Source organism: Sipha flava, unplaced genomic scaffold, assembly GCF_003268045.1.
Source record: "Sipha flava isolate LNK unplaced genomic scaffold, YSA_version1 128_pilon_pilon, whole genome shotgun sequence".
NCBI lineage: Eukaryota > Metazoa > Arthropoda > Insecta > Hemiptera > Aphididae > Sipha > Sipha flava.
In genome coordinates this window covers 19,321-47,239 of record NW_020271754.1, presented here as the reverse complement: position 1 = coordinate 47,239, position 27,919 = coordinate 19,321, and the positions used below count along the sequence as shown (strand labels likewise).

At 33.6% G+C, this 27,919-nt stretch overlaps 2 protein-coding genes across 3 annotated transcripts; both read right to left on the bottom strand.

The window, feature by feature from the left end:
- Nucleotides 1-11,764: 11,764 nt before the first annotated feature.
- Nucleotides 11,765-13,234, bottom strand: LOC112694384. The gene is made up of 4 exons (XM_025569834.1): nt 12,863-13,234; nt 12,500-12,661; nt 12,190-12,440; nt 11,765-12,110 (listed from the first exon to the last, which is right to left on the bottom strand). Exons 1-4 carry the CDS (start codon nt 13,232-13,234, stop codon nt 11,822-11,824), a joined length of 1,074 nt encoding a protein of 357 aa, XP_025425619.1. The 3' UTR covers nt 11,765-11,821.
- A 2,096-nt stretch (nt 13,235-15,330) lies between these two features.
- Nucleotides 15,331-27,558, bottom strand: LOC112694383 (histone acetyltransferase KAT6A). 2 transcript variants are annotated; one of them, XM_025569832.1, is made up of 14 exons: nt 26,824-27,558; nt 24,431-25,134; nt 24,133-24,366; nt 23,871-24,067; nt 20,562-21,799; nt 20,045-20,145; nt 19,709-19,978; nt 19,515-19,646; nt 19,301-19,424; nt 19,032-19,199; nt 18,761-18,972; nt 18,293-18,699; nt 18,005-18,230; nt 15,331-17,932 (listed from the first exon to the last, which is right to left on the bottom strand). In XM_025569832.1, exons 1-14 carry the CDS (start codon nt 26,837-26,839, stop codon nt 15,488-15,490), a joined length of 6,474 nt encoding a protein of 2,157 aa, XP_025425617.1. In that variant the 5' UTR covers nt 26,840-27,558; the 3' UTR covers nt 15,331-15,487. The 2 variants fall into 2 exon arrangements, with proteins under 2 accessions (XP_025425617.1, XP_025425618.1); XM_025569833.1 differs by having other exon boundaries at nt 21,699-21,799; nt 26,824-27,556.
- Nucleotides 27,559-27,919: the final 361 nt, after the last annotated feature.

Here is a 27,919-nt window from a genome sequence, read left to right as displayed (position 1 = left end):
GCGGCCAACTCGATTGCACGTCTGCCAGAGTTTAGATGTCTATTGTAATATATATTTTTTCGATTTATAATATATTTATATAAATATTTTAATTACATTCTTCCCCGGTTTGATCGTGATAGAATGATTTGTCATTAGGCCGAACGGGAAAATGTGTTTTATTATTATTATTATTTATTACATACAAGTATTAAAATATGGAAACGTACGACTAACATCCTTGGTACAGGTTGTGTGTTACGACTATGACGCCTTCCTGGAAATCTATAATCAATATAATATCTATAATATCATTACTTGATATTTTTCATATCGTCATTTAATATAAAAATTATATAAGAATGTAAAATCGATAAACATTTATAATAGTCAATTGAACCATCTAATTAGCAACCTATTAGCATAAGCGTGCGCAGATCCGTATTTCAGGGAGTGTCCTATCTTAACTAAACGTCATGGTATATTTAAGAAATTATAATGTAATAATGATTCGATAAACATAACTTTAATTTTTTATTTATTGCTGTGTTACATTGATTCTAGTTAATATACTCGTACTATATTTTCCTCGAGTCTCGAATATTTTTCTCAGATACTTTCAATTATTTATGATTTGTACTTTTGTAGTCAATTGTAACTTAAATTATCACAAGAAGGTTTTGCACGAAAACTTGAAGCCTTTCGTTTTATTTTTTTATTATGAAACATCTATTATTTTTTGCCACATATTTTAGAATAATAACATTTAATTAGAGCAACATCAGTTAAAATATGGGCTCCTTACTCTTAGACTTAAATTGTAGGGCCCCGTTTACAAAATGTTAGTGATGGCCAAGTACATCTGACACCTCCTCCCCATACGCACACCTATGATAATAACTAGGGACCAGATTTATATGCACAAAACCCTCAAAATATGCTTTTAAAAATGCTGTAATATGCTTTAAAATATGTACTTAAATATTCACTTAAAATGTTGTTTAAAATGATGTACAAATACGTGAAATATATTATAAATGTAAAAAAGTTTGGCATTTATAATACCACCAATTACGTTTTTTGATTTTTTTTAATGTGGTTTTTGCGTTTTTAATTTTGATCATGGCTTCTGATAATAAGTAATCTTTTGATTCTAATATTTTTATAGTGCTCTGAATTATTTCAAAATTTGATTTAATGTAAATTAAATTAGCTTTCAAATTAGGATCTTTTATCAAATCTAATGATTTTTTTAATTGAAATAGAGTCTTCAATGCTAACTGTTCAACTGAAGAATTATTTCTTTAATAATTTCCAAGTTGTCACAATAATAAAAGGCTGCATTTATCCATGTATCCCAACACGTTAATATGGTTGTGGTGGAAGTGTTAGATTAGGGACCATATTTCAGAAAAGTGTCGTACGCGTATGAAGCTTTTAAAAAACTTTTTTGACGTCAGAAATGAGTTTATCAACTCGAGGAAATTGATTTTTTATTTCTTCGGCAACCCAGTGTATTCGGCCGCAATTTTATCGATATCATGGGGCTGTGAACGTGAAATGACGACAAAAACAAATATATGTGTTATTAATAATAATATGCACTATAAAACTACAAATATGCATTTTATAGGTCAAAACGTTGAAATATGCAAAATATGCAAGGTAAAATTAGTGTTATTTTAATAAGAAAGATCTAAATCGGGGACAACACTCATCAGATTTCAAAAAGTTTATTTCCATACATATATGCATTTCCATATAAATCCGGTCCCTAGTAATAACTATAAGTTAATTAAAAATTTTAATTATAATTTATATCCTATAATTTTTTGCACGCTTTACAAGTAAGTTGTATTCTGTATCGGTTCTTTAATTTTTATTTTTCAAGGTATTGAGCATATTTTTTTTATACATAGTGTACGATTGCATGCAGTGCATTTAGCAAGCATTGATTTATATTCGCAATACACTCTGCAGATTTCGTCTGCGAAACGTTACGTTTACATAGCACTTTTACGACTACATAAAAGCACATTCCCCTTAAGGTTAGACCTGAATTCGGTTAACAAATAAACACAAATATATTTTACATTTTTAATGCAAGTACATATTATAACTTAAAACTATTGGCTATTATTGCGGTACAAACGTTCTATGAAGTTCTCACGTCACACGGGTAGCAACAGTTACGATTTTATCACTATGGTTTTATTTTAAAACTGTCCACATTAACATTGAAATGAAACATTAAAATTTCTAGTACAATCTTAAAAATTGCGGACACAAAATTTTCCAACGGTTTTAATGGCAACCGAGCTTTTGGAATACGCCTTTGTAGCGGTCGCATTGTTTTATCCGATCTCAAAATTGATCAAACGAGATTTGCAAGAGCAAAACGGACCGGCCAGCGACGAACCCGTGGAGGAACCCGAACCAGCCGTACAAGTGTTGAACATCGAAAACATGTCTCCCAGCCAAAAAGTACAAGTGACGATGGCGAGAATCGATGAAACGGAAAATATGTTGTTTAGCGAAAACAAGTTGAACGACTTTCGTCGGTGCCTGGTGACGGCGCAACAGTTGAAAAGCGCGACGGACAACGCGTACCGGACCGAACGGGTCGCGCTCGGTCGCGCGATCTCGTGGCTGGAAAAACCGTTGGTCGCGCGCGGCCAGTCCGACACCGGGTCGGGACCGTGTCGTCGGGACGCGGACGAAATCAACGCGCAGATCGTGAGCTTGATGAAGGCCGTTTGGCGCGCGACGGGCTCGGATCGGACGTCGTTGTCCGACGAGAACTGCGAGTCGACGATCGATCCGAACGCCGTGAACGAAGACCACCACCACCGCCGCCAGACCGGGACCGGTTGTCGGGACGACGACGACGACGGTCGGGACGGTTCGCGGCGACCGAGCGCGAGAGAAGTGATAACCGTGGAAAACGTGTTGGAGTTCGGCCGCTGGATTCGGCTTCAGGTGGAAAACCGGTGGCCGGAGTTGATCCGCTGCGCGTCCGACGCGATGAAGGTGTGGTTCGCCGTTTTCATGACGGTCCGTTACGCGGCGCTGAGGCCCGAACGTTTGAAGAGCGCGACGGACGCGATCCAAAAGTTACCGGAGAAATGTTTGACGGTCCGGGCCGTACTGGACCACGGGAACGACGCGACGACCATGGACTTCCGGCTGTTCCCGTTCGGGCCGCACTGCTGCTGCGTGAACGACTGGTGGTCCCTGCGGTCCGATCGGCAGCGGGTCGCGGACGGGTGCGAATGATCGGTTTTTCGGTGCGCGCGCTCGGCGCGAATCGACGGGTGAAATCGGGGTTCGTCCGGCGCCCCGTCGTCTATATCATATATTGTACATCATAATCAAGGCTCGGGACTTGTAGTACTAAGAATCATAAATATAAGCACTTAAAAAAGCGCTTAAAAACATCGTTATAAGCACTAAAATAAGCGTTTAAAAAATTTGAAACCGAGCAAAAATATTTATTAAAAAAAAAAAAAAACTATAAAATTCTTACTAAAAAATCAAACGCAATCAAAATAAATCTACACTTTCAACGCTCTAAGAATTTTATAGATTTTCTAAGGCGTTTTCTGAAAAATAAAATGTAAACTGTTCTCTCTGTTCTTGATGTTCCATTTTCAACGTTGGAATATCTCTGTTAACCATACATCGATGCCTTAGACGGCGATGAACCACATGACAACGTAGATAAGATGAGAATCATTTTTAAATTTCAATTCTATCAAAAACGACTTGACAGGAGAAAGCTATAAAAATGTAAATAAAAAAGACTGGTCAAATAAGCAAAAACAATCAGAAAAGCTGGAAATAAGCATTTTTTTGAAAAATCGCTGAAAAAAGCAAAAAAAGGCACTTTCAAATTTCATAATTGTACGTGTTATAACTTGGCATACACTTCTATAGCACTCCGCTACATTTTAAGTTAATCCATAAAAATAAGCAAATGCTTTAACTCCCGAGCCCTGATCATAATATATCATCAAAATTACGTGTTCGGTATGAACCCGTGCAGCGTTTACTTTTTCGTGATAGTTTTTCGTAATCTGGGTGTAACATGAAATAACGATTTCTTTCCGAGCAGCTCTTTTTAAATAAATACCTGTCAGAAAATAATTATTCAAAGTCTTGTCCCGAAGTGAATGTCTTGCTTGGACTTCGCTGACAAGAATCTCGATATCAATATTTAAATCGTCTTCCACGAATTCAATTGATTTTGGCGAGTTGGCTCCACTAGAAAAATCACGTTCGTCCTCCGAAGACATGATGGATACCAAACACTTTCTATGTTTCGAGACGATAAATATTATCGTTCGTTAGTCCTAATCAGTTTATTTATGTACATTTTGATTGAAATATTTCGGTCGCACGATATTTTTATCGGACAGAAGTTTAAAACGTCTCCGACGGTTTTCGAGGCGTCGTACGATTATCTTACCGCACGACGTTTTATCGTGATCGCGTGAACAGCTTAATTTATAACCATGTTATTTATAATACCGTACGATAATATTTTAATATACGGTAAATAAAACGTACGATGAAATATCGGTCGTGTGTACCGGCTCTAACGCCGTACACGGCGTGATCGGCGCTCGTCGTTCTGAACAACCGTTTTATTAGGTTACAATCATCGAGATGTGCATTTCTCGGTGTTTTCGATACGATATCGACACGCGCGTTATTTCTCGTCAACGGTCGTTTCGGTGTCTTCGTATCATCGTCGGTCATGTTTTTCGGGGGTGTCGCCGCGGCGAAACGAACGCGCGTTACAAGAACGAGGGTGGTTCGGTCGCCAGCGATTCGATCGCGGTACACAAACAGCGTTTACGGCTGTTCGAACAGCGTCTGCCTAAGCGTGTTATTAAAATAATTTAACTATTAATATTATGGCGTTTGTAATGTACGCGTCAAGACGAAAAGGTGAAAATGCATTAGTACGCAAACATGTGATGTACACCGTAATTAGAAAATTATTATCAAACCAACACGTAAATACGGTCCGGTCAATATTATCGTACATCGTTGTAGTCGTAATTATACGAAATATTTCCAAATAATTTTTCGGTCTTTTCTTTTCGACGGATAATAATTTCAAATCACGGTTTTTTTTTCACTGGATTGCACTAGAAATGTTACACTTTTTTGCTTTGCGCTCTTTTTGTTCAACCGATCACATTTGCTCGCGACCAAATGACGCGCGCTCGTTTCACGGCGACCGAATGACGCGGAACCGTTTTTCGCGTGGTGTATCGAGCTCTCGATGCCGCACGAAAGGGTACGCGACAAAGACGATGAACAGACGGGATGACAGATCGGTGCCAACGACATTCGCTACCAAAGCCACGGTCGCCGGACACCAAAACGAAAATAAAACGCCTCGGTGCCACCACGACAAAACCGTGCGGTACTGGAAACGCGACTCGAGACTAAATAAAAAAAAAAACGTGATTGATATGAAGACATTGAAATGACTGATGATGGACAACGATGCGATTCTATGTACTGATGTCGTGCCGACGATATGGAAAATAAACATTTTCAATACTACATAATAAAATAGTTACTTAAAATTATGGGTACCGATCACGGTACGGTGAACGATAGGGCTTGGGCAATGTATACGAGCATGGGCGTCCCCAGGGGGGGGGGCAAAACGGGGCACTTGCCCCCTCCCTGGAATAATGTTATTTCCGTTTCATGCAAATAAAGAAAAATTTATTGAAAATGCACTGACACGATTTGGTAGAGAATGTCCACGGAGATTGAAATTTATATTTAATGAAAAAGAATGATGTATAATAATATTTTTTAACGTTTTAATTGTAATAATAATACCTACCTAATTGTAATGTTTTAATTCGTAATTTTAATAATGACGAAATATAATAATTTACTACAAATAAAATGTATAAAAAAATTTTCATTTATTTTTTAAATTAATTTTACCCCCCCCCCCTAGAAAAATGTCTGGGGACGCCCATGTATACGAGAAATAACGAACGTTTATCGACTCGTTCGGACTGTGTTAGCCGACGCCACGAATTACACTTCTTAACACATTAAAATGCGCCCTGATCAAATTATTAGTCAAATATTTGTACGACAAACGTGTTTTTTAAATATTTCAATTTAATCGATTATATAATTGTTTAATCGGATTGCGTTTTTAATCATCCGTAGAATTTACAATATTGTGGCGACACCGCAGGTACATAAAACAGTTGTATACATGTGGGGCGACAAACACAAGATTATTTATTGTTAACAATTGATAATTGATAATCGATAACATTAACGATAAACGTGCGGCATCTTAAAATATGCCAAACTGAATACAGAAATTAATGGTGGCGGTGCCGAAACCGACCCCAGAATGCCAATGTACGATCGGCAGTGTAGCTAGTTGCTATTTGCAGTGTTGGTTTTTTTCTTCCGAAAATGACCACGTCGTCGGTAACAAATTAACAAAAACGTTCCATTTATACTCTATTTTTTATCTTGTTACTTTTTATGATTAACACGTTAATAACATTAACAAGAAAAATCATCGTAGTTCATGAGCGCAGGAGTTGCATAGTACGGTGGCGTAGCAAGGGCATGGTGAACCGTGCCTACGCCATGGGCGTGAATTGCAAAGAAGTGCAACATTGTGCAAGATTCGTATTTTTATTTTACCTTCAAAACGAACATTTTCCACTTCACTTCTTGAAATATATAGATTTTGTCTAATCGTATATATTTGGTGATGTAATTATGAAAACAGCACCGAGGAATATAGGAAATATCATATGAAGAAATTATCGATGAATTCGGCAGTCTTAAAACGAGAATAGGAAATTTTCAAAGTTTAAAATGTACACCATAATAATAATTTATAAATATAAATTGTATTCGTAAGAAAAAAACGGTACATTTAAAGGTTTAAAAAAATATCATCGCGTCGAATTTTTTAATTAGTTAAAAGGCGTCTTCTTCTAAGTTTACCAGAGGCACTAGCGAGTCTTCCCACGCCACTGGGTAGGTACCTAATTATTTTTCATCGGCAATTATTTAAAGGTAAGTTATTTTTTGTGCAATCGAATAAATTCGAATTGTAAATAAATTATACCGGTTTTGTATAATAGGTTATTATTCATATGTTTTGTTCTACCCATACCGTTTGAGTTATATTACTTATATTGCTCTTTAGTTGGGTTAACGGTCACTTTGTACGGTCTATTGTTTAAAATGCGAAACGCGGACACTTTGTACGGTAGGGTAAAAATAAAAATTTCAGAACTTTGTACACTTTGCGGACACTTTGTACTATTATATACATATTATGTACATTTATACATATTATATACGTATAACATATATTATACATACATTGGTAATGTGGACTACAGTATAGGTAAAATTTTAAAACTAGCATGATCCGTAAAATATACTACGATATGGTATTTGCGGTGTTAAGATTCAGACCTAGTCATAGTATACATTATACACAGGGCCGGATCTAGGGGGGGGGAGTCGGGGATTTATCCCCGGACGTAACATTTTAGAGGGTGTAATTTTCGTAATTATTAACAACTAATTTGATATTTTTAACTTCGTTAAATACTGATATTAGGTTAAAACTCAATAAGTACGATTGTATATTGATTATAAGAACACAATTTATTTGAGTATTTGTTTATTAGTCTATAGATAGGGCGTAATTTTAACATTTTACCCAGGCGTAAAAATTCCTAGTTCCATCTCTGATTATACATATAATGAACAGTAATATTTTATATTTAATTTTATCGTAGGTATGTTATGTGTTATAATAAAAAATAAAATTGCAAAGATTTCTGTTATATAAATTAGAAATTAAAAATCTAAAAATAAAACTAAAAACAACATGTAGAATAAATATAATTTAAAAATTCGCAATCAGATATTCGTTTTTGTTGATGATGGTTACATAAATCGAATAATTTACCATCTTTAGCCTTGGATATATGTTTCTTATTCGGTCTATTTCCACATTCATCCAACTGGTCTGCCCGTAGAACTGTCCAAAAACTCGGATTAGTTGTTCCAACTAATTTGTTGAATGAACTATTCCACCCTTCACCGAAATCCGTTCGTTTTCTTTATTTAATTTTGTGAGACCAAGTTGTTGAACTTGTCGCCATACAGACTGGCATAAATGAAAAAAAAAAAACCTTGAATATGGACTGCATTGGAAACTCGATTTATGATAATATAATATACGTAAAGTTTTACGTGATTTTACCTATACCGCAGTCCACATTACCAATGAATATATATTATATGTATAAATGTACATAGTATGTATATAACAGTACAAAGCGTCCGCGTTCGGAAATTTTTTATCCTCTTTAGTTATTGATTATTTATTTTGTTCATTGAATAATTACAAAATAAGTGGTTATATAGGACCCCCGTGTTCTTATGTGGTCTACTTATAACCTACAGATAAAAAAAATACTTGGTAGAAGATGTGGGGGGCGCTAAAAATGACATTTGGCATCGGTAAAATTCTCCGGTACAATAATTTACGATTGTATTTGTCTATCCGAAAAAATGTTAACGTATTGTAGTATCCGTCACTAAATAAATATTATTGTGTCTTAGACAGCTGTTTTGATATCGGTACAATGAACATCCGTCGAGAAATCATTTTAAGTGCCATTTTCGATAAATTTACTATTTTTAATACATCGCAACAACGACAACGCAACCGTTCGAACGGCTGCGATTATTCTAAAACGTAATTTGTTGAAATCGTTCGTAACGCAGTCACTCTCACTTTCTAATTCGTTTTCGATCCCGTACGCGCGGTACACACACGTAAGTTATCTCATTAGCATGGCAACCGTCGTTAACAGAACTATTTCCTCTTCCCGTGCACACTCTCTCGTCCGTGAACATTTTATGGACAAATGTCTCTGTTCGGACTTAAAACCGAGAACACCGCACAGAGATTTATTTACTATTTTCAGCGTTTACCAGTAGACGAAGTGTACACGCGAACGACGGACCGATGATCTTGCACAACACGTCGTGCGTGCGTGTGTGCAGTGCAGTATAATTGTTGTTGCGACGTGAAATAGTACATTCGTAGGCTATTACAGACTAAGAGGCACAAACATCATCCAGTAAATTTACTATTGTACATCGCAATGAAATCAGTCGTACTTAACTGAAAAATATGACCTACATAATATATATATATGTGTGTGTGTGTGTGTATTATAACCGTACATATTTTCTGCAATGTATGTCAAACTCGTTTTTTGTTAGCGAAAACTTAATAAAAAAAAATCGTTTTAAGTATAAAAAAAAAAAAAAAAATACTGGTTCTCGTCGTGAACACGTCGAACAACGCACTCGAGCACGTATTCAAGTACCGTGCTTTAGAGATACGCCGGACGACCATAGGCGCAACTAGGGAGCGCGATAGGGTTTTTAGCACCCCTCAGTTCAAATGTAGCACTCCTGTTTTTCTCTCTCGGATCTATATAATTTTATAGTAATTGCATTTTAATACCGTTTTATTTTATTTTCAGCGATTTCAATACCCCCAATATTCGGGGTCTAGTTGCGTCGGACAACATTAAATGTCCTGGAACAAGAGACGCGACGGAAAAAGCAGTTCGACTGTGCGTCGAAAATATGTTTTAACGGATCGGATGAAGCAACAAGGAATACAGTTCATTGTTCCCGATGGTAATCAAGACTCGCAAGGTGATACGGCGGGGCCGGGGCTTTGGCTCTTTCAGCGCAAGAATTGTGTTGGCGATCCTCCATCATAAACGACTTGAACGTACAACTTGAGCAGGCGGAATTTCGAGAGCTGGAGTGGCCTCGTTGTGCACATTATAACCTAAGTCTCGTTCATGATCAAAAACGCTCAAAATAATTTTTCAATGGTCCGTTCTTGTAAATCATTCGGAGAACAAACATAATAATATATATAATTATACTTGTAAAAAGTATAGTGATAGCTTATAAAACTGTAATTGTACGGGCCAACTGTTGCATGTCGATATAATGATAAATAATGTAAATTATAATAATAATCAAATTTATGTTGAATCGCATCGTGAAATTTTTTATTTCAAACTGTACCTAGTAGACGATTTGCGTGGCCAACGATTGATCACATTTAATTCTCATTTTGATGCCTCTCACGCGCCCTTCTGATTTTGGCGCCCTGTGCCGTCGCACGCGTCGATCGTATCTAAAGCCGGCCCTGGACACAGGGCCGTAGCAAGGGGGGGGGGCTTGAGGTGCCTACGCCCCGGGTGCATAAATGAAAATTTGCAATTTAATTGTTAATTAGTAGTAAAAGTAATATTATGTATTTATGTATTTAATTATACAAATTGTACAATGGCGTACGAAGGATCGCTAGCGCCCCTGACAAACTTAGAAAAAAAACGCTTTTTGACCAATTAAAATTTGATGTAATATTTTTTTTTTTAACTTTTAATTTAACTCATTTTTTTAAGTACATTGTTTATATTTATAATTTATTATTACGGTGTTAATTTTAAACTTTGAAAATTTGCTTTTCTCGCTTCATAACTGACAAATTCATCGATAATTTCTTCGTATGACATTTTTTATTTAAATGCCCTTGTGCTATTTTCATAATTTCATCATTAAATTCACACGTAGTGTGCACAAGTAGACAACATCTACGTATTTCAAAAAGTATAATGGAAAAATTTCGATTTAATTGTAGGATAAAAATACGACTTCCGCACGATTTTGCATCCCTATGCAATTCGCGCCCCTGGCGTAGGCGCAGTTCCCCATTCCCTTGCTACGCCACTGAACTTATAAATATTATTATGTTATACCTATGTACCTACTCATAATTATAATGTGTATTTATATTTTAATAAGTTATTGATTTAAATAAAATTAACAAACTCTTACATAGCTATAAAGAAAAATCATTATTTGTATTGCGTTTATTAGAAATACTGAGTTTTTTTATAAATTAAAATATTTAAAGACACATTTTGAAGTTTCGCCCCGGGCGCAATATTGCTACGGCCCTACATGGACACAGTATTTGCAACGGAGCCCGTTGGGAAATAACGTAAATATAATACACAAATGGCACTAGAGATTTTCCATCGCTTGGGCCGGCATCGCAACGTCTAAGATTCATTCCGATTGCGAAAAAAACAATCTTCCAAGTGGGGGAAGAGGACGTCTTCAGATTTGATTTATCGTTAACAAATGTTTCTTCTGTACACGTTTCAGAGTATAAAAATTTTACTACCACGTTCCGTACACATGGACAGTGGCGCCGATCCTGCCCAGTGGCGGCGTGACGGCAGATTTTTGAGTCCCTGGACTAAATTCGGCTGCGACACGATTGAGCATAAAACACCTTTTTTGCGACACGATTGAGCATAAATTGTCGGCGTATCAAAGGAAATTGAAATACAAAAGAAAACCAACACGATTGAGCATAAAAAACTCTGCAACGTTGCCATTTTCAATTTTGAACTGTATCGTATAAAAACATTTATTTAAATAATTATAATAAATCAAAATATAACATGACAAAAAAATATCATGTTTTCATAGTCAATATTTAATATGCATGAAAATACTTATGATAGTAGTATAAATAGCTGTCACAGTATATAGATATTTTTGTTAATAATAAAATAATAATAATAGTTATGACTTATGACTTATCAAAATAATAAAATCAAAATATTTATAAATAGTTGTCACATTCATATTATAATACAGTATAATATACCTAGCTAGATTTTTTGATAATAATAAATTAAATTGATACACCTTGGTATCTGCTTCCAATTTGACTTAAATAAATTAATAAAGATTCCGTATTCTTACGATTTAAAAACTGGCTGTAGGCTTGAATATTCAATTCATTTTTTTTTATTTCTTTTGCGGATTGTAATTTTCCAGGCTTGTGTCGAATTGAATTGATCTTAGTCGATGTTTCCGCTTGTGTTTCGATCAATACCCTAACGACTGTATGAACATGGGGGTGAGGTGAATAAAACTGTGAATTGTACGTGCGATGAAAGCTTTCAGCTGCATTGGTCGTTCTAAAAAAAATTAAATAAAACAATACAAATTAGTAAAAAAAAGTTTTTATAATAAGTTTTAAAAAATATTGTTAAAAACCTTGGGTTTAGCGAAGGAGTTTCCGCCCAAATATTTGGAGGAAACTGGCAGTGATCTTCAATATAGTTGTGTATAATGTAATCAGAAAATATGAAACCGTCATCATTTGGACAAATTGATATTAACTCGTGAAATGCATCAACTACTTCTTCTGGGGAAATAAACGCCAAACCAAAAAACATTTTCAACCATTTCCCTAGTTCATTACTGTTGTCCATGTATGCTATTCTGAGTGAAGGTTCGCCAACAATCTACAAACAAATTATTATATTTTAGTAAAAAAGCACTATATTATATAACTGTTTCTTACTTTTTTCCACCATGATTGTCCTAAATGAAATCTACATCCAATTATTTTAATATTTCCAAACACGTCTGTAATTGCCTGATGAGCTCCAATTTCAAAATCAACATGAAATGTGTTAATTTGCAAACTTTTTTCGCATAATTTCAAACATAAATTATTTAAAAATTGCCACATTTTAATATAAGTAGACCTAGTTTTATTTGGTAAAAAAAAGTAAACAAGTGGTAAGTAGTATCCATTTTTATATCCATGTATTGTGTACAATTGAATAAAATATTTTGGAGCATAATTAAATGTGCCATCGCCAAAATACTCAGTACAATTATTTGTCATAAATTGTAGATTTTGTTCTGTAGTTAAACATACAAAATTATCATCAGTCGGCATGTAAATGAATTGTTGACCCTTATATTTAAAACATTCTTCATTTTTTAAGTCACTTAATTGATGAATTGTTTCATCCAAAGAAGTTGGTAATTTAGGATAGGTCTGCTTCCGTTTATCATACATTGCTTTCCGTACATTTCTTACATTTTGATTGTTTAAATTTGATGTTGGAGAAGAATTTAAAAGTTCGGTGCGAATAATTTTAAGTGGCCGTGTGTAAATTGATTCTTCAGCTTTTCTTTTGCAATTTTCTCTTAAAACTTGCGTTTCTATTTTCTCAATAGAATTTTTATCGTGATTATGTTGTCCAGCAGTTTCAATCACTTTACGTTTATCGAAACCCGAGAACATTATTGCCGAACATTTATTATTAGTACACCTCCATCTCAAAAGATTGTCTTTTTTTCGCTCTCCAATTAATTTATACTTGTATAAATTAACTAGGGCCAATTCTTTGCCTCTTTCCGATAAAATAATTGTTATATCCATATTTTAAAAAAATAGAAAAACGCACTAAGTATACACGCACTATACACTACACAGGTGATCGAACACTGATATTATTTCTATAATAATTTTGGATTTGTATCTTAATTATCTTATATTTTCCCCCGATGCTAAATGTTTAAAACGTCGTTTTGCTCCGGAACTAATTTATTAATCGATAACATTGTCGATAAAATTTATAAAGCCGATAAAGCTCACGGCTCGCGTCAGATATCATAATAATTGGTGTAATAATACGAGAAAATAATAAATTACAAAATTTTGGCAACGTGAATGTGGCAACGTCGCATAAAATATTCTATGCTCAATCGTGTTGCTAAAAAGGTCTATGCTCAATCGTTTTATGCTCAATCGTGCTTTACCGCTAAATTCAGAGGGTGGGTATTGACCATTAGGTATCGAGTTGGTATGTAGCATGTAGAACGAATAATGGGGGAGCTCTTTTTACAAGCTACCCTTAAATTTATTTTTAGGTGGGTGTGTGGGTGGGAAAAATCCTAACAAGACTCATGAAGTAAAATATTTCGCACCGCCACTGATCCTGCCTTTCAGGGGTTTGAACATTTTTTTTATATGTTTATAATTTTTATCAGTGGCGTATAATTATATGGTGTTCTGTCTTTCACAGTAAGTTCGTAGGCATTAGTTCATAACATAAAGGAGTGGTGGTTTTAAAAAAAATTATACTGCCACTCTTCTTGAAATAGGCGCCACTGCACATGGAACGATCGATGATTGTTCGTCGCATTACTATTGCTCCACGAACATCGACTGTTTATGATAAATTTTGCACTTGTGATTATGTTGGTACCATTTATAGCGATGGACAACAAATTATTTTAAGCGTTACGAAATGGAACTTTGGTCACGTTTAAGATTTCTTTTTTGCAAAAGTGCAAGAATTTACTACCTACCTCATTATATTTGAAAGGCTACGGAAAAAAAAAACTATAATAGTCAATATTCCCAAATAGTTTGGTATCGCAGTTTCTGAGTTTCAAAACTCAAAAAACTAAAAGAAAAAAAAAAATGTTATCTACTTTTTAAAACGATTAAAAATGACTAGGTGGTATAATTATCTTTTTTTTTTAACTATTATCATTTTTTCCCGCAGCTCTTCATTTGGTTTTAGTATATAAACTACTTTTAGAAATAAAAAACGATATAATACCGACCTCTTCTACTCGGTATTGATTTTACAAGAGAGCACCGATTTCAAGCTTAAAAAACCCATTACAGTAGAATCATTCACTTATCCCTCTATCTCACACAACTTAGAAGTTTAGCCCTTATTCCGTCACATATATATTGTATCTTATTTAAAGAATTTATTATTTGAATTAAATTTTTTTTTATATATATAAAAGATAACCTAACAGTCCTTGCAAATTTTAAAATAGAACAATATAAAATACTTAAAAATGAGAAAATTTAAATCTATTTTTTATAAAACTTAACAGGATTAAAACATCATTCCAAATAATTAATTTGAATTTTAAAGTTTAGACATTAGATATAATGATTAGAAAATCATTCGGGTCGATTTGTACATACACAACAGAAATGAGATTGATTTTAATAAATTAGTATGTATAATTGTTTACAAGTACAGTAGAAAAAAATAAATAACAAGCTGAAACTAGACTTTCAAGTGTTTTAAAATGTACTTACACACTAACAAAATTCTTTAAAATTTGTACAGTAAAAACTTGTTGTACCCATTCTTAAAACATATTTAAATTATAACATTTACATATGGATTAAAACGATAAAAAAAAAAAAAAAATAATAATAATAATAAATAAAGTACAGGTTGTGATGAAAAATAAAATAATGCTGAGCATAAACAACTACAAAAATACTGTTGGTGAACTAAAATAACTTAAAGATAAGAATAGGTTACTTTACTAATACAATCAATTGTTAGCATAAGATATATATTTGTTGCACATGCATTCTCTTGTGATATAATTGTAGTCCTTCTTATGTTGTAGAATCCATGTAAATCAATATACTGGTAACATTTTTTTTTTTTGTTTTTTGTTATGAAGGTTAAATAACAATATTAATAATTAAATTAAATAATAAAACAAGAGATTATCTGTGCAAGGACCCATTCAAAGGTTGTAAATATGAGCTATTGTATGCTGATGTTGGATATACACTGTTCTGATGGTGTGGATCCTGTGAATGTGTCGTGTACTGCAACTGCCCTGTCGTTTGATTCATATAGCCTGCAGCAGATGGCGGAGGAGTGGATTGCGGCGCTACCCTGTAACCGTTAAAAGGTGGCGGTGCACCATATTGCATTGGCATAAGGCCAACATTAGGCGATGCCGGAGAACCACGTGATTGATGAACATACTGACGAGACTGATTTGTCTGTCCAGCTTGTTGATACAATTTGTGATAAGCAACTGCTGATTGTTGAAGAAGATGAGCTGCAGCTGCTGATGCTGCAGGAGGGGGAGGAGTCATATTGGCAGGTGATGAGGCTGGAGATGAAGCAGGTGAAGTAATATGCCTGCGATGATGATCCAATCCATTAGTCATTTGCTGAAGTTTGGAGAGATTACATGATGCAATTTGGGCAGCTGCTGCTGCTGCATGTTGATTAGAATGTGACAAGTAAAAATCAGCCGATGAACATGACCCCCCACTTTGTTGACCCATGCGGTGTTGGATCACAGAGTGGTGATAGGGACTAGAAGGAGACGGTTGAGGCATCATGTATGTAGCGGTTTGATGGTGGTGATGATAAGATTGTGTATGAGTGGGTAATGATGGAGGCTGTTGAGTAGATGGTGTAACAAGTGTTTGATTCTGTTGTGCCAACCTCCTCTGTTCACTTTTTTTATTCCTAGACTTTGTCTGGTGAACAGGAGGCTGTGCTGTAACAGGTGGACTATGATGATATTGAGTAGAATGGGCCAAATGATGATGTAGCGATAGGTGCATCATGGATTGGTCTGTATAAGGGGACTGCTGCATAACAGAAGAATACAAAAGACTGTTGTCAATACTTTTTGGCAGATTCATAAGATCTTTGTCTTTTGGCATGTTCATGTTAACAGAATCCGTTTTTTTATCTGAATACGTATCTTTAGATGTTTTAGGAATGTCTGAATGAGTCATAGCTATTGAATTGTTTATTTTTTGATAGTTGATAAACCCCATGGGGGCCAGATAATCATGCACTCTTGGTTTTTCTACTTGTGGTACTTCAACAGGCAATCTATAAGTTTTCGGTGAAGGTGTAGTCCTTTTAGATGGTTTTTCAGGTTTAGTATTATCATATTTTGGCACAGTAATTGTATTGTCAGCCCCGATTGAATGGGAGTAATTTTTTTCGGAATTCTTTGGTTTGGATTGTTCTCCAACTTTGAACACTTCTTGGGAACTATTAGCAGACACTGGAAGAACTGGTGAATTTTTATACTCAACAGATTCTTTATTGTACATTTGTTTGTTCATTTCCGGTTGAAGTATATCCAATTTTCGATATTCATTCAATAAAGCTTCACTATATTGTTTTACATTTGGTTGCTCTACAGTATTTGTTTTACAGAATTCGTTTGGTAATGATTCACTTGCATATTGTTTAACATTTGACAGTAATCCTGAATCTGATGATGATTTGCAATATTCATTTGTAATCATTGAATTACCAAATTGTTTTTCATTTACAGAAGAAACTGGTTGTGTGGGTATTTCGGACTTAGTAAAATCATTGCACGTTGGGTCATTAAATATTCTTAAGTCCGTTTCAATAGAATTACCTTTGAACTTACTTGGCAAGTCAGCTTGATACTGTTTTGTTTCAGTTTGAATGAGACTCGTCTTATCATAATTATTTTGCATACTTTCATTTTGCTTTACTTCTATTGGAGATGTATTATTTATATTCTGTTCTTTAGGTTGTTGTAATGTAACATCATTCAAAGTGGATTTAAGAGATTTATCCACATGTGATGAAATATCTGAACCACTTTTAGTAGATTCTTCATTTGACTCTAATATTTCTTCTTTTGTAACATCATTACACAAATCAATTACATCAGACTTTGCGGTCTGGCTTTTAGACTTTAGATCATCATCATTACAAGTAATTTCCACATTATTTAATTTACACTCTTCAAGTTTTGGTGGTTCACATTCCTTTTTGCAATCTTCAAGTTTTTCATTAATATCTTCATCAATATCTTTAGAAGAACATACATTTTCAACAGTATTCGTATCAATCTCAATATCAGAGCTTGGACTCGAACATTTATCAGGGGTATTATCACATTTTTTTTCAATGGATTCATTATCACCAATAATACTTTTGTTAATTGTATCAATTTCAATCTTTTCTTCTACAATATTTTTATTTTCACCCTCCTGCTCCTGTTCTTCGTCTAAATTCTCTAAACTGTGATTTTCTTTTTCTCCTTCATCGTATGGTGGTTCAGACTTATCTTTCTTTTCTTCTTTTTCATCAGTCTTTTTATCTTCTAATTTATCATCTTCTTTGAACTTTTCAATGTTTTCATTTTTTACCTAATAATTAAAATATACAATGAAACATAGATATATATAAGATGTACCATAAATATTAAAATATCTACTCACAGACTGTACGTCTTCATTGTCCTCATTAACAACTTCAATTTCAGGGGATTTAGATGGCGCTTCTTTTTTCCTAACTTTTTTAACTTTAGGTCCACTCTTATCATTTAGAGTTTTAGGTCGCGGTCTTTTACGCGATCTACTCTTAGGCAACTTCCTTTTTTTTTTAACAGGTAACGTAGTATCTTTAGAATTTGTGATTTCTCGCTTAAGGAAATTTGAAATTAAACTGAAATACATTTTTATAATTAATTGTACACAAAATTAAAATTAAATGATATAAATGCATACCTTTGTTTGGATTTAACTTGAGAGCTTGATATTTCTTTTTTAGTATCTTCATTACATACTTCTTTAGTAAAACATTTAATTTCTTTTACTTCAATAGTCTTACTTAATTTCGATTTTGGCTTCAACTCCTTCAATAAAGTACTTTCTTCAATCGGTTTTTCTTCTAATTTTATGTCAACTATTTTTTCACTTTTATTTTTTTTAATGGGTTGGTCTAAATTATTTGTATTTTCATTTGGTTTATCAAGTTTGATTTTTTCTGCTCCAAACAAACATCTACGTTTTTTCTTATCCACTTTTTTACGTCTATGGATCATTGGCATTCTTCTTGTACTACGCTTCTTTTTAATTGGACTTTTTATGATTTCAATTTTAATTGGTGGAAGTTCTTCAAGGTCTTGATTATCCTAAAAATAAAATAAAAATAAAATCTATTTTATTTTATTTTATTTTAATCAGAAAACAAACTTTGCTATCAGGTGAAATCAATATGTTAGATGCTGGCATAAGAGGTGTCCACCTTAAACATTCTGGTTCGATAACAATTTGTTTTGATGAACTTTTTTTCTTAATATGAGCATCAACAATATTCCAATCAATACAAAGAGTCAATTTTTCATTATTTTCAACAATAAAGTTAAGAGATTGTAATGTATAAGTAATATCATGTCTCAATAAACCTAAATTAGAAAAATATTATAACCATTTTGTTATATTATGCTAACTGATTAACTATTACCTGTCTCCTTGCTAATGTCACTAATACAAATAGTTTCATTATTTCTCGATTTATCAAAATATTCTAAAATTACAGCTTTCCAGTAAGCATGATATGACACTTGACCTAAGTCAGAAAGAGGTTTTTCAGGTGTTCCTGGCTGTCCTTCAATTTTTGATAAAAGATAACCTAACAAAATATAAATAGTTTTATTATTTGTAAAAACTAAAATAAGATTTAATTTATTGTAAAATATAAATAAACGCTATAACTGAAACATTTTAACTTACTGAATTCAATTAAGAATCGCCCAAACCCTTGCCTTTGATACTGGGGCATTGTTAAAATACACGATACATTATATTTTTGTTGACAATGTTTCTCTTTTGAAAAATAACCAACTAAATGACAACCCTTAAAAAATATCAAAGTAAATCAAATATTATAACTGTTTATCAACGGCAAAATTAATTAAATTAATAAATACTAAATTTCATTACTCACATACGCATCATTTTTTGTTAGAACATAAAATAGGAAAGGTTCAACATCATAATAAAGAGTTTTGTGATCTAAAAATAATTTTGCTAAAAGACACAGAGTTTGGCAATAAATTTTGTTAGCATTCCCATCAACCTAAAATGTCAATAAATGTAAACTTCTCATAAAAATATAAAAGGGTTATCTAATAAATTTACTTCAAAAACACTTAGATCACCACGCCGATAAATTTCTGTAGCTGGTGGATGTCTCCAGTTACAATTGTGCATATGTCTTTCCAAAACAGATTTACTTTTAGTGTATTTTAGACAAAACTCACAAAGAAACAGTTTTGGAAGCCTAGCATATTCTTGAGGAAAAGGCGATGAAAACCATGTTTCTACTTCATATTTACCAAATTGAATTGCAGCAGGACATCGTACTGGTTGATTAGACGTAGTCATACACTCAGGAGTTTGAACTGTACTCTATTCCCCAATTAATAAACAACACATTAATCATTTAATAAGAAAAAAATATTAGGTATCTATTACATTAACGGCTCGTTTTCTTGTCTCCTTATAAATTTCTACGTCCTCATGCAAAACGCCGGATGGTAAATCTGATGCAACAAGGCGACTCATATTTTCCAAAACTGAAAATTGCAATTATTATTTGTTATTAAAAAGTTAGTATGCAAAAAATGTTAACTGCAATTCTACATTAAATAATTATCAAAGAGCATAACAGAAACAAATTTTCATTATTTTAAATTATTATAACAATAGTTAAATTTGTGAATTTGTAAACCATTATAATTTAAACAAATAAATAACAATATAATTCCATCTGGTTTTTAGGCATGCCTGATATGCTTTTGATAAATAAATTTAATATTGTTGTACAACATATTACTTGGTATATACACACAATGTTCACTTGATTAACTCAAAAGAACAGAAATAACCTACAGCATGCAATGGATTAAAATTGATATAAGCCCTTAATAATTATGGTAGTATTTTATGCAGCTGGCGAATACTAGCAGGATTTTGTAAGGAACTTGCTTACCGGAACGGGTGACTGGACGTATCGTCGGCACGGACTGACGGTCACGGAAGGCGGAAGAAGGAGAATCATTTAAGGATTTATCATTATCATTAAGCAATTGGTCACCCCCAGGTACATCTCTTGTTTCCATAATTTTTGATGAAACAGCAGATTTAACCAAAAAACTAGGAGATTGTTGTTTGTCAGATTCCTTAAGCTTTTTATCCGCACAAGTGATTTTAAGGTCAGTCTTAACAGATTTTGAATCTTTTTCAGTTCGAAGTCGAGTTCGAGATTGTAATGGTGTTGAATAAAAATGACTTAATCCATCAAACAAACCCTTTAGTTGAATAAACCCAGCAATGGGTTTATCTTTTTTATTGTTACTAATTTCAGGTTTTATATGTTCAATAGGAGGTTTGGTTGCCAAAGCAGCAAAACCCCAGGGTTCATTTGAAGTTTCAGTCAATAATTTTTTGAAAAGAGAAATTGGAGTATCAGATTTTTCAGACTTGGAATGTGACAGAGGAAAAATTTTGGGCTGTGAAGAATTGACTTTGGCAATTAATTTTGGTGCTCTTAATAATACTTTTGGGGTTGTTGATTTATTATAATTTTTTTTAATTTCATTGTGATATTTTATTTTTTCACTTATTTTTAAACGGTGTTCATGTTTTTTAGAGGATTGGACAGACTCAGATGTTGAGCTGCAGTTTTTATAGGACATATTTGAAGGACTATTAATAATATCGGCATTCCTTGCGGCGAGACATTTTGGGAGAGGAAATATGGGCCGGCTTGGACGCACAGAAAGAGAACAAGCATGCGCACTGCTGCTACTACTGCTGCTAGAGCTGTTACTACTATCGCTAGAGCTACTGCTCGTGCTACTTGAACTGCTGCTGCTGCGACTGCGGCTGCTCGAGCTTGAACTCGAGCTGCTAGAGCTATCGCTGCTGCTAGAGCTATAGGGCTTGTTTGTGGGGGCATTGACTTTCGGCACACCAGATCCTCTCCCGTTCATACCTCGCGCATTAAACGCAGCACTTTGCCTAAAGAATTTTGCTTTCTCCTTGGAGATAGCAGTGTCCCGCCGCATATTGCCGCTAATCGGAACGGGAGAGGGGGGAGCCGAGGAGTCAGGAGAGGAGACATTACCGTCTTCCGTGACATCGCGTTGATTGAGTGAACTTGAAGTGGATGGTATCCCAAGTCGATGTTCTTGCGTTTTTGTGAGTTGACTTCGTCCACGACTTGATCTGAAATTTTTAATAATCAATAATTTGTATTAATTAAAGCAAGAATTAAAATTTTATTAATCTTATAAATGTTACTAAATATTATTATTTATATTGAGATTTATTACTTTAAAATATAACATTGTTTTTCATAATAATATTTCAAGTATTCAAAATTAATAAAAATTAATAATCAGGACTCGTAAGTTCATGCATTTGCATTTTTTCTTTGCTACATCGGAAAATTTGCTAATTGAGATAAAAATCAAATTCATAATAATGGTAATAAAAATCTAAAGTTTAATAGAGCATGTTTTTGCATGTTTTGTGTGTATTGGCATATTTGGCATATAGTTAATTTTTTTTGAGTTATTAGCATATATTATTTTATGTTAATTCAGCGAAATGGTTTTTTGTGGAAGTCAAAAAAAAAATTTAGATCAATAAATGTTTGAACTCATTTTTATTTACTTTTCTGAACTTGTTTATAAAATCTTAGTATTTCATCAACTTTTATTTTTTTATGATATTAAATTTTATAAGTTAAAAGCAGTACCATGGAAACAATGTTATTGCGCTCCACTACCACTCCCCTCCTATTGACGTGTCCATTGCAATCTATCTATTTTTGTTGCAAAATATGTTCATTAATTATAATTTTAATAAAATGTAACTGAAGAAAAAATATGAACGGATAATTTTTATTATTTTAAAAAAATGCTTATACATTTTTTTTTTCGTGCATAGTTAACAATTTTAAATCAAATTTGATTAAATGTTAGTGCATTACTGCATACTTATTTATGCATTTTTTTAGTGCATGAACTTACGAGCCCTGGTAATAATGTAAACAAAAACTAATACATTTTTAATACTCGTAAATGTATATATAAATAAATGCTTAGCCTGGAAAATCATTACATTTGAAATTTGGTTGTACATCAAAAATATAATACTCCAAGCTAAACATTTGTTTATTTTTATACATAAACTATAATTACTAGTGATGGGTTAAATTGTTCAAATGTCTATTTGTAATCTAAACTCAAAATGAAAGAAAATTTAACCAGTTTTACCATTTATGTATGTTCAAAATTTGAACTTGAAAATATTTTTAAACAATCTAAAATTCATTTTTCATAATTTATTAGTTCATAGCAAGTATCATAGGAGTGTTAACTATTTATTTTATATTATTGCGATTAGGTATGATAAAATAAAATAATTCCACGTTGAAACATATTATTTTTGTAAATATCTATAGGTAATATTATCACAGATTATTTTTCAAATGTGTGATATTATGATCAAAAACACAAATCTATTCTTAGAAAAGTGAAAAGGAATAATATAAATTTTGTTTGTACTCTATATTTTTAAAATTTTTATCAGAAATAATAATAATAATAAATATTGGATGTTAATGAATAGTTTATTATATATTATTAGGTACATTAAATTTTACACAATATATGTAAAATTTTCATAATTTCAATCTATTAGTGTTATTATTATTATTATTATCATAATTATTATCTATTATTTATTTATAAAAGGAAAAAAAATTATGAGTTAGTTATTAGTTAGTTAGATAAAAAATGTAAATAGCTTGGTTCTGTTAGAGTTTGTAATATTTTGATAATGTTCGGTTAGACACTGAAAACTCAGGTTCAACCTATCACCTAACCATCTAACCTACTAATTACATATTCAAAATCAGTTATAACTAGATGGTTATAACTATTTTATGATAAATTCATAAAATAATTGTTTGATTTGCCTAGTTCAAAATAAAATATTTATCACATTTATTTGTAATCTATAAATTTATACAATTATATTAGCAAAGAACTTAGTGCGAAAATTATTTAAAAAAAAAAATTTTAAATGACATGATACTTAAGTGCAAATTTATATGTTAACATTTTGATTTTTATAGCTTGAAATTTGTCCATTTAAATTTTAAAGAAAAATGGAACAATACTTATTATTGTGTACAAGGTATACGATTCTCAGAAAACCAATGGTATTTATAATTAATTTTTCCGTAAGACAATTTAGAAAAAAGAAAAAGGCTAATGTAACCACATACTTTTGATTTTTAAGACTAGATTTTTTTTTCCCTCTCCTTTCTGTATATGATTCTTCTTCAATAGATATATTGGTAGTTTCATGATGGTCTAAACAAAATGAACATCGCCACGCAGATTTTGGCTTATCTCCAGCTGGTGGTTGTAAGCATTGCATATGATAACCTCGATCGCAAGTATCACAGTTTAATAAAAACATCTAAAAATTTAAAAATTAAAAATAAATATCCAAATCATTAGAAATTTAAATTAAATTTTAGTTACATGTTCGGTTACTGAACACGATGGTATTGCAGAGCATGTTCTACAATCTTGACAAAACCATCGAGATCCACGTGCCAATAAAGCAGTTAAAGGTCCACTACCTTTCATAGCTAAACAAGAAGGATGTAATGAAACACCACAACCACCACGACATTGTTTTAGATCTTCTGCTTCACCGCATTGGTTTATGGCTGCTGTACCCAAACAAGCAGTACAGACATTTTGGCTAGAAGTCTATGATTATTAAAATACATTAGTAAATTAGTATACATTTCAATTAATATTAGATATATTTTACTTTATTAAATTCTTTGTCACTAGCTTCATTATCAGTTAGAGAACTAGTATCACAAATGGATACTTTTCTTCTTTTCCTACCAGCTCTACGAAGTGAAAGAGGAGTTTCAATAGCATAATTTTTTGATAAACGAGCTTTTCTTCCAGAACTATATTTTGAAACAGGTGTTCCAATTAATGATGTTGTAGAATCTGGACTGACAGGTAATCTGTATAATTTTCCATCCAATACCAATAAACCTTTATCAACAGCTTTGCTCAATGTTGACTTTAACAATGAAGTTAAGTCACACCCTTCGTTTTTAAGTTCAATACAATAGGCATGATGAATATACCGGTCAATGTTTTTATAAGATGAACCCTCTTCATCTAGTTGGCCAACTACTTTCACTAAAATCTTGGTTAAGTCAGTATCAGCATTAATAATCAATTTACGATTAGCAGTGCCATCTGGATTCATATAAGTATTTTGACCTTTGTTGAATACTTTCAACACAGCACCACTTTCGACACATCGTTCAATTTGAGTTTCAATATCTCCTACAGGGTAACGATGATGTTGACGTATTGCATTGACAATGCGTTCTAAAGATGGCCGCTGCTTTTGACCGCGAATTTTGTTCACTGCATCTAAAACCCAAGTTTGCCATTGAGAGAAACTTACAGAAGTGTTCTCCTTTTCTTTTATTGATTCCTTCATTTTTCCTAAAAAATAACACACTAATTATTAGTAGTATAAAACAAAAATTAACACTTGAATACAACTTAATAGTTATTAAGTAAAATTAATAATATCTGATAGTCAACTGTTCATTACACCAAAACAAAAATGTTACAAATTAAATAATATGAAATAAGTACCACTGTTAATACTACTACTAAAGTCTATAAAATAATTAAAAGTCTAATTTAATAATTATATAATAGTAAAATAAAATCTAAATAATTTATCATTTTTAAGTTGAATAATATACATACTAAATTTAAAAATGACTATTATAAATTAGAAAATTAAGAAAATCATTTTAAGTTTGATAAGTACTTACTAGATAATATTAATTATTGATCATTACACCATAGTTATGAAAAGTTATAATAAATATTTAACTCAAATATAATATTTAGAGACAAAAGTATCTTAAAAATATATTCATTATTCTAATTTGATAGGGGATTTTTATAAAATACTTTTATTTATTTGTTTTAAACTTTTGAGGTTATGTATATACCAATTAACCTTTTAAGGTTAAATAAAAATAAGATTAACTTTAAATACTTGGTTACTGAATAAATTCAAAGTGCAGAATGGATAAATTTAAAAATAAACAGAACACAAAGGAGAAAATTATACTGGCAAATGAAAAAGTAAATACATTTATCATAAAACACACAATACATTAAGTAATAAATATTTCTATTATCACTTAATGTATTCTGATATCAAAACTCACAGAAAACAATAAATCGATAGAAGTTTTAACGCATAAGAAAAAACTGTAGGTACTTACTATTTGCATGAAATTTACATATTAATTAAATGTAAAGAATAAAAATAAATATTACATAAAAAACGAATGAAACGAATAATCATTATCAATAACGAGTGATTAAAAAAAGGTGACGCTATCAGTTTTATACGATTTTGTAACGATTTCAGTGTAATTAAAATCTTCTAAAAAAAAAACCAAGAAACTCTGGTAGAACGTTACCACGAAATAAAGAACGAGTATTTAAATATGAAAAGGAAAAACTAATTTTCCGACTCTGTGGATAATAAAAATAAATGATTCGTGTGTGACAAACCGAACCGTAGTGGCGGTATATCAAAAGAAACGACTATTAATAACGTTAATATTATCACGATTGTTTGGGAAGTGAACTCAAGGCGAAAGAGAGGTGTGGAAGGGTTCGCGTTCTGAACTTTATCAGTATCCAGTAAAGACATGATACCACTAAACAAAGACAGACGGAAATTAGCATTGACAGCAAAGCATACTGCGGAGAAGACGACAACGATGATAGTGATAATAATAGTAATAACAACAACAACAACAAAAGACGGTCGGCGTGAAGGGAGAAAAGAATGACATTTCGCGGGTAAAATTAGTGTTTAAGAAGTATCAAACGATACGCGTAGCGGTATGTCTAGTCAGCAGCCATGATTGCAAACATCGAGCCGAGGGTTCGACGGACGGAAGCGGGGGCGGGAAAAATAACAAAACACCCTTTTCCCACGCATCGACGACCGTCGCTCCCTCCAAATATTTGACCCACATTATGAGCGGACGCGCGCGCGCGCGCGCGCTCACGTTGACGTCGCGAAGGGTACCCGACGACGGGAAAATAATGAATAACACACCAAAATAAAAAAAACACCCCGGGTGCGCGACTTACCTCGTTCAACGGACATCACCGGTACTGATGATGTTGCTGATGCGAAACGACGATGACGAGAAACGGTTCTCCGCGAGCATACCACCCCGCGGCGCGTGCGAAACGAAGCGGCGATGGGGCGCGAGAAACGTTACACGGGCGATCGTTACCGCGTACGGGATCACGTCGTTTTCGCAGCGCATCGTCGTCCGCGGGCGACTGTGCCCGTCATGGGTGGCGCACGAACGGCGGGCGGCGCGTTGCCCGATCGGTACGGGAGAGTTCTATCGTCGTCGTTGTTGTTGTTGCTGCTGCTGCACGTCCTAGGATTTGTCCTCGGGAACGAAATGCGTGGCGGCGAACGCTGCGCGATTTCACATCGTTACGCGTTTTTTATTTATTTATTATTTTTTTTTTCACTTTCTTGCGGTCTATTTTCGCACTGCGTCACATAACGATCGGCTGGTGCACGGAACGCGGACGGACGGACGGACGGACGAGAAAAAAAATGTCACGAACGGTCACGGCGCACGGTAAAATCGGTGTTGCGGCGCGAACAGGGAATTTATCGTTTTCGTATTATTTATTTTGTTGTGTTGTTGTGCTGATTGCAATATCGAAGCGGACACAAACTCACGCACGCACGCACATCGACGCACGAACTGCGCACACTCGTCGTACGACCGTCGCGGGCAACGGCGGCGGCGGCGGACGGGAGAACAACAGTACAGTGGCGCGCAGTCGCAACACCGCAATAATTACGTGCTACGGAAGATGGCCGTCGACGATTCCGGGTCGGTTACACCGGGGATCAGGTTGACCAACCGATCGGTGTTCGTCCGGCGGATCGACGGCGCTACCACCACCGGTGATGATCGCGACAACGTTATCGGACCGGATCGTTCCCGCGTAAACCGCGATACGCGGTCGCGAACGCCGCGCGAAAGCGTTTCGGGGTGGTTTTTGATGAGTAAACGCTAAACGTTTTATGTTCAGCTCCACGGCCGTTATTCCGATGTCCACTGATTCGCCGCAGCAGGTGTGACGATATCATTTTTATCGATCCGAGTTGGAAAAAAAAAAAATAATTTTTTCCACGGTAACTATTGGATTTCAG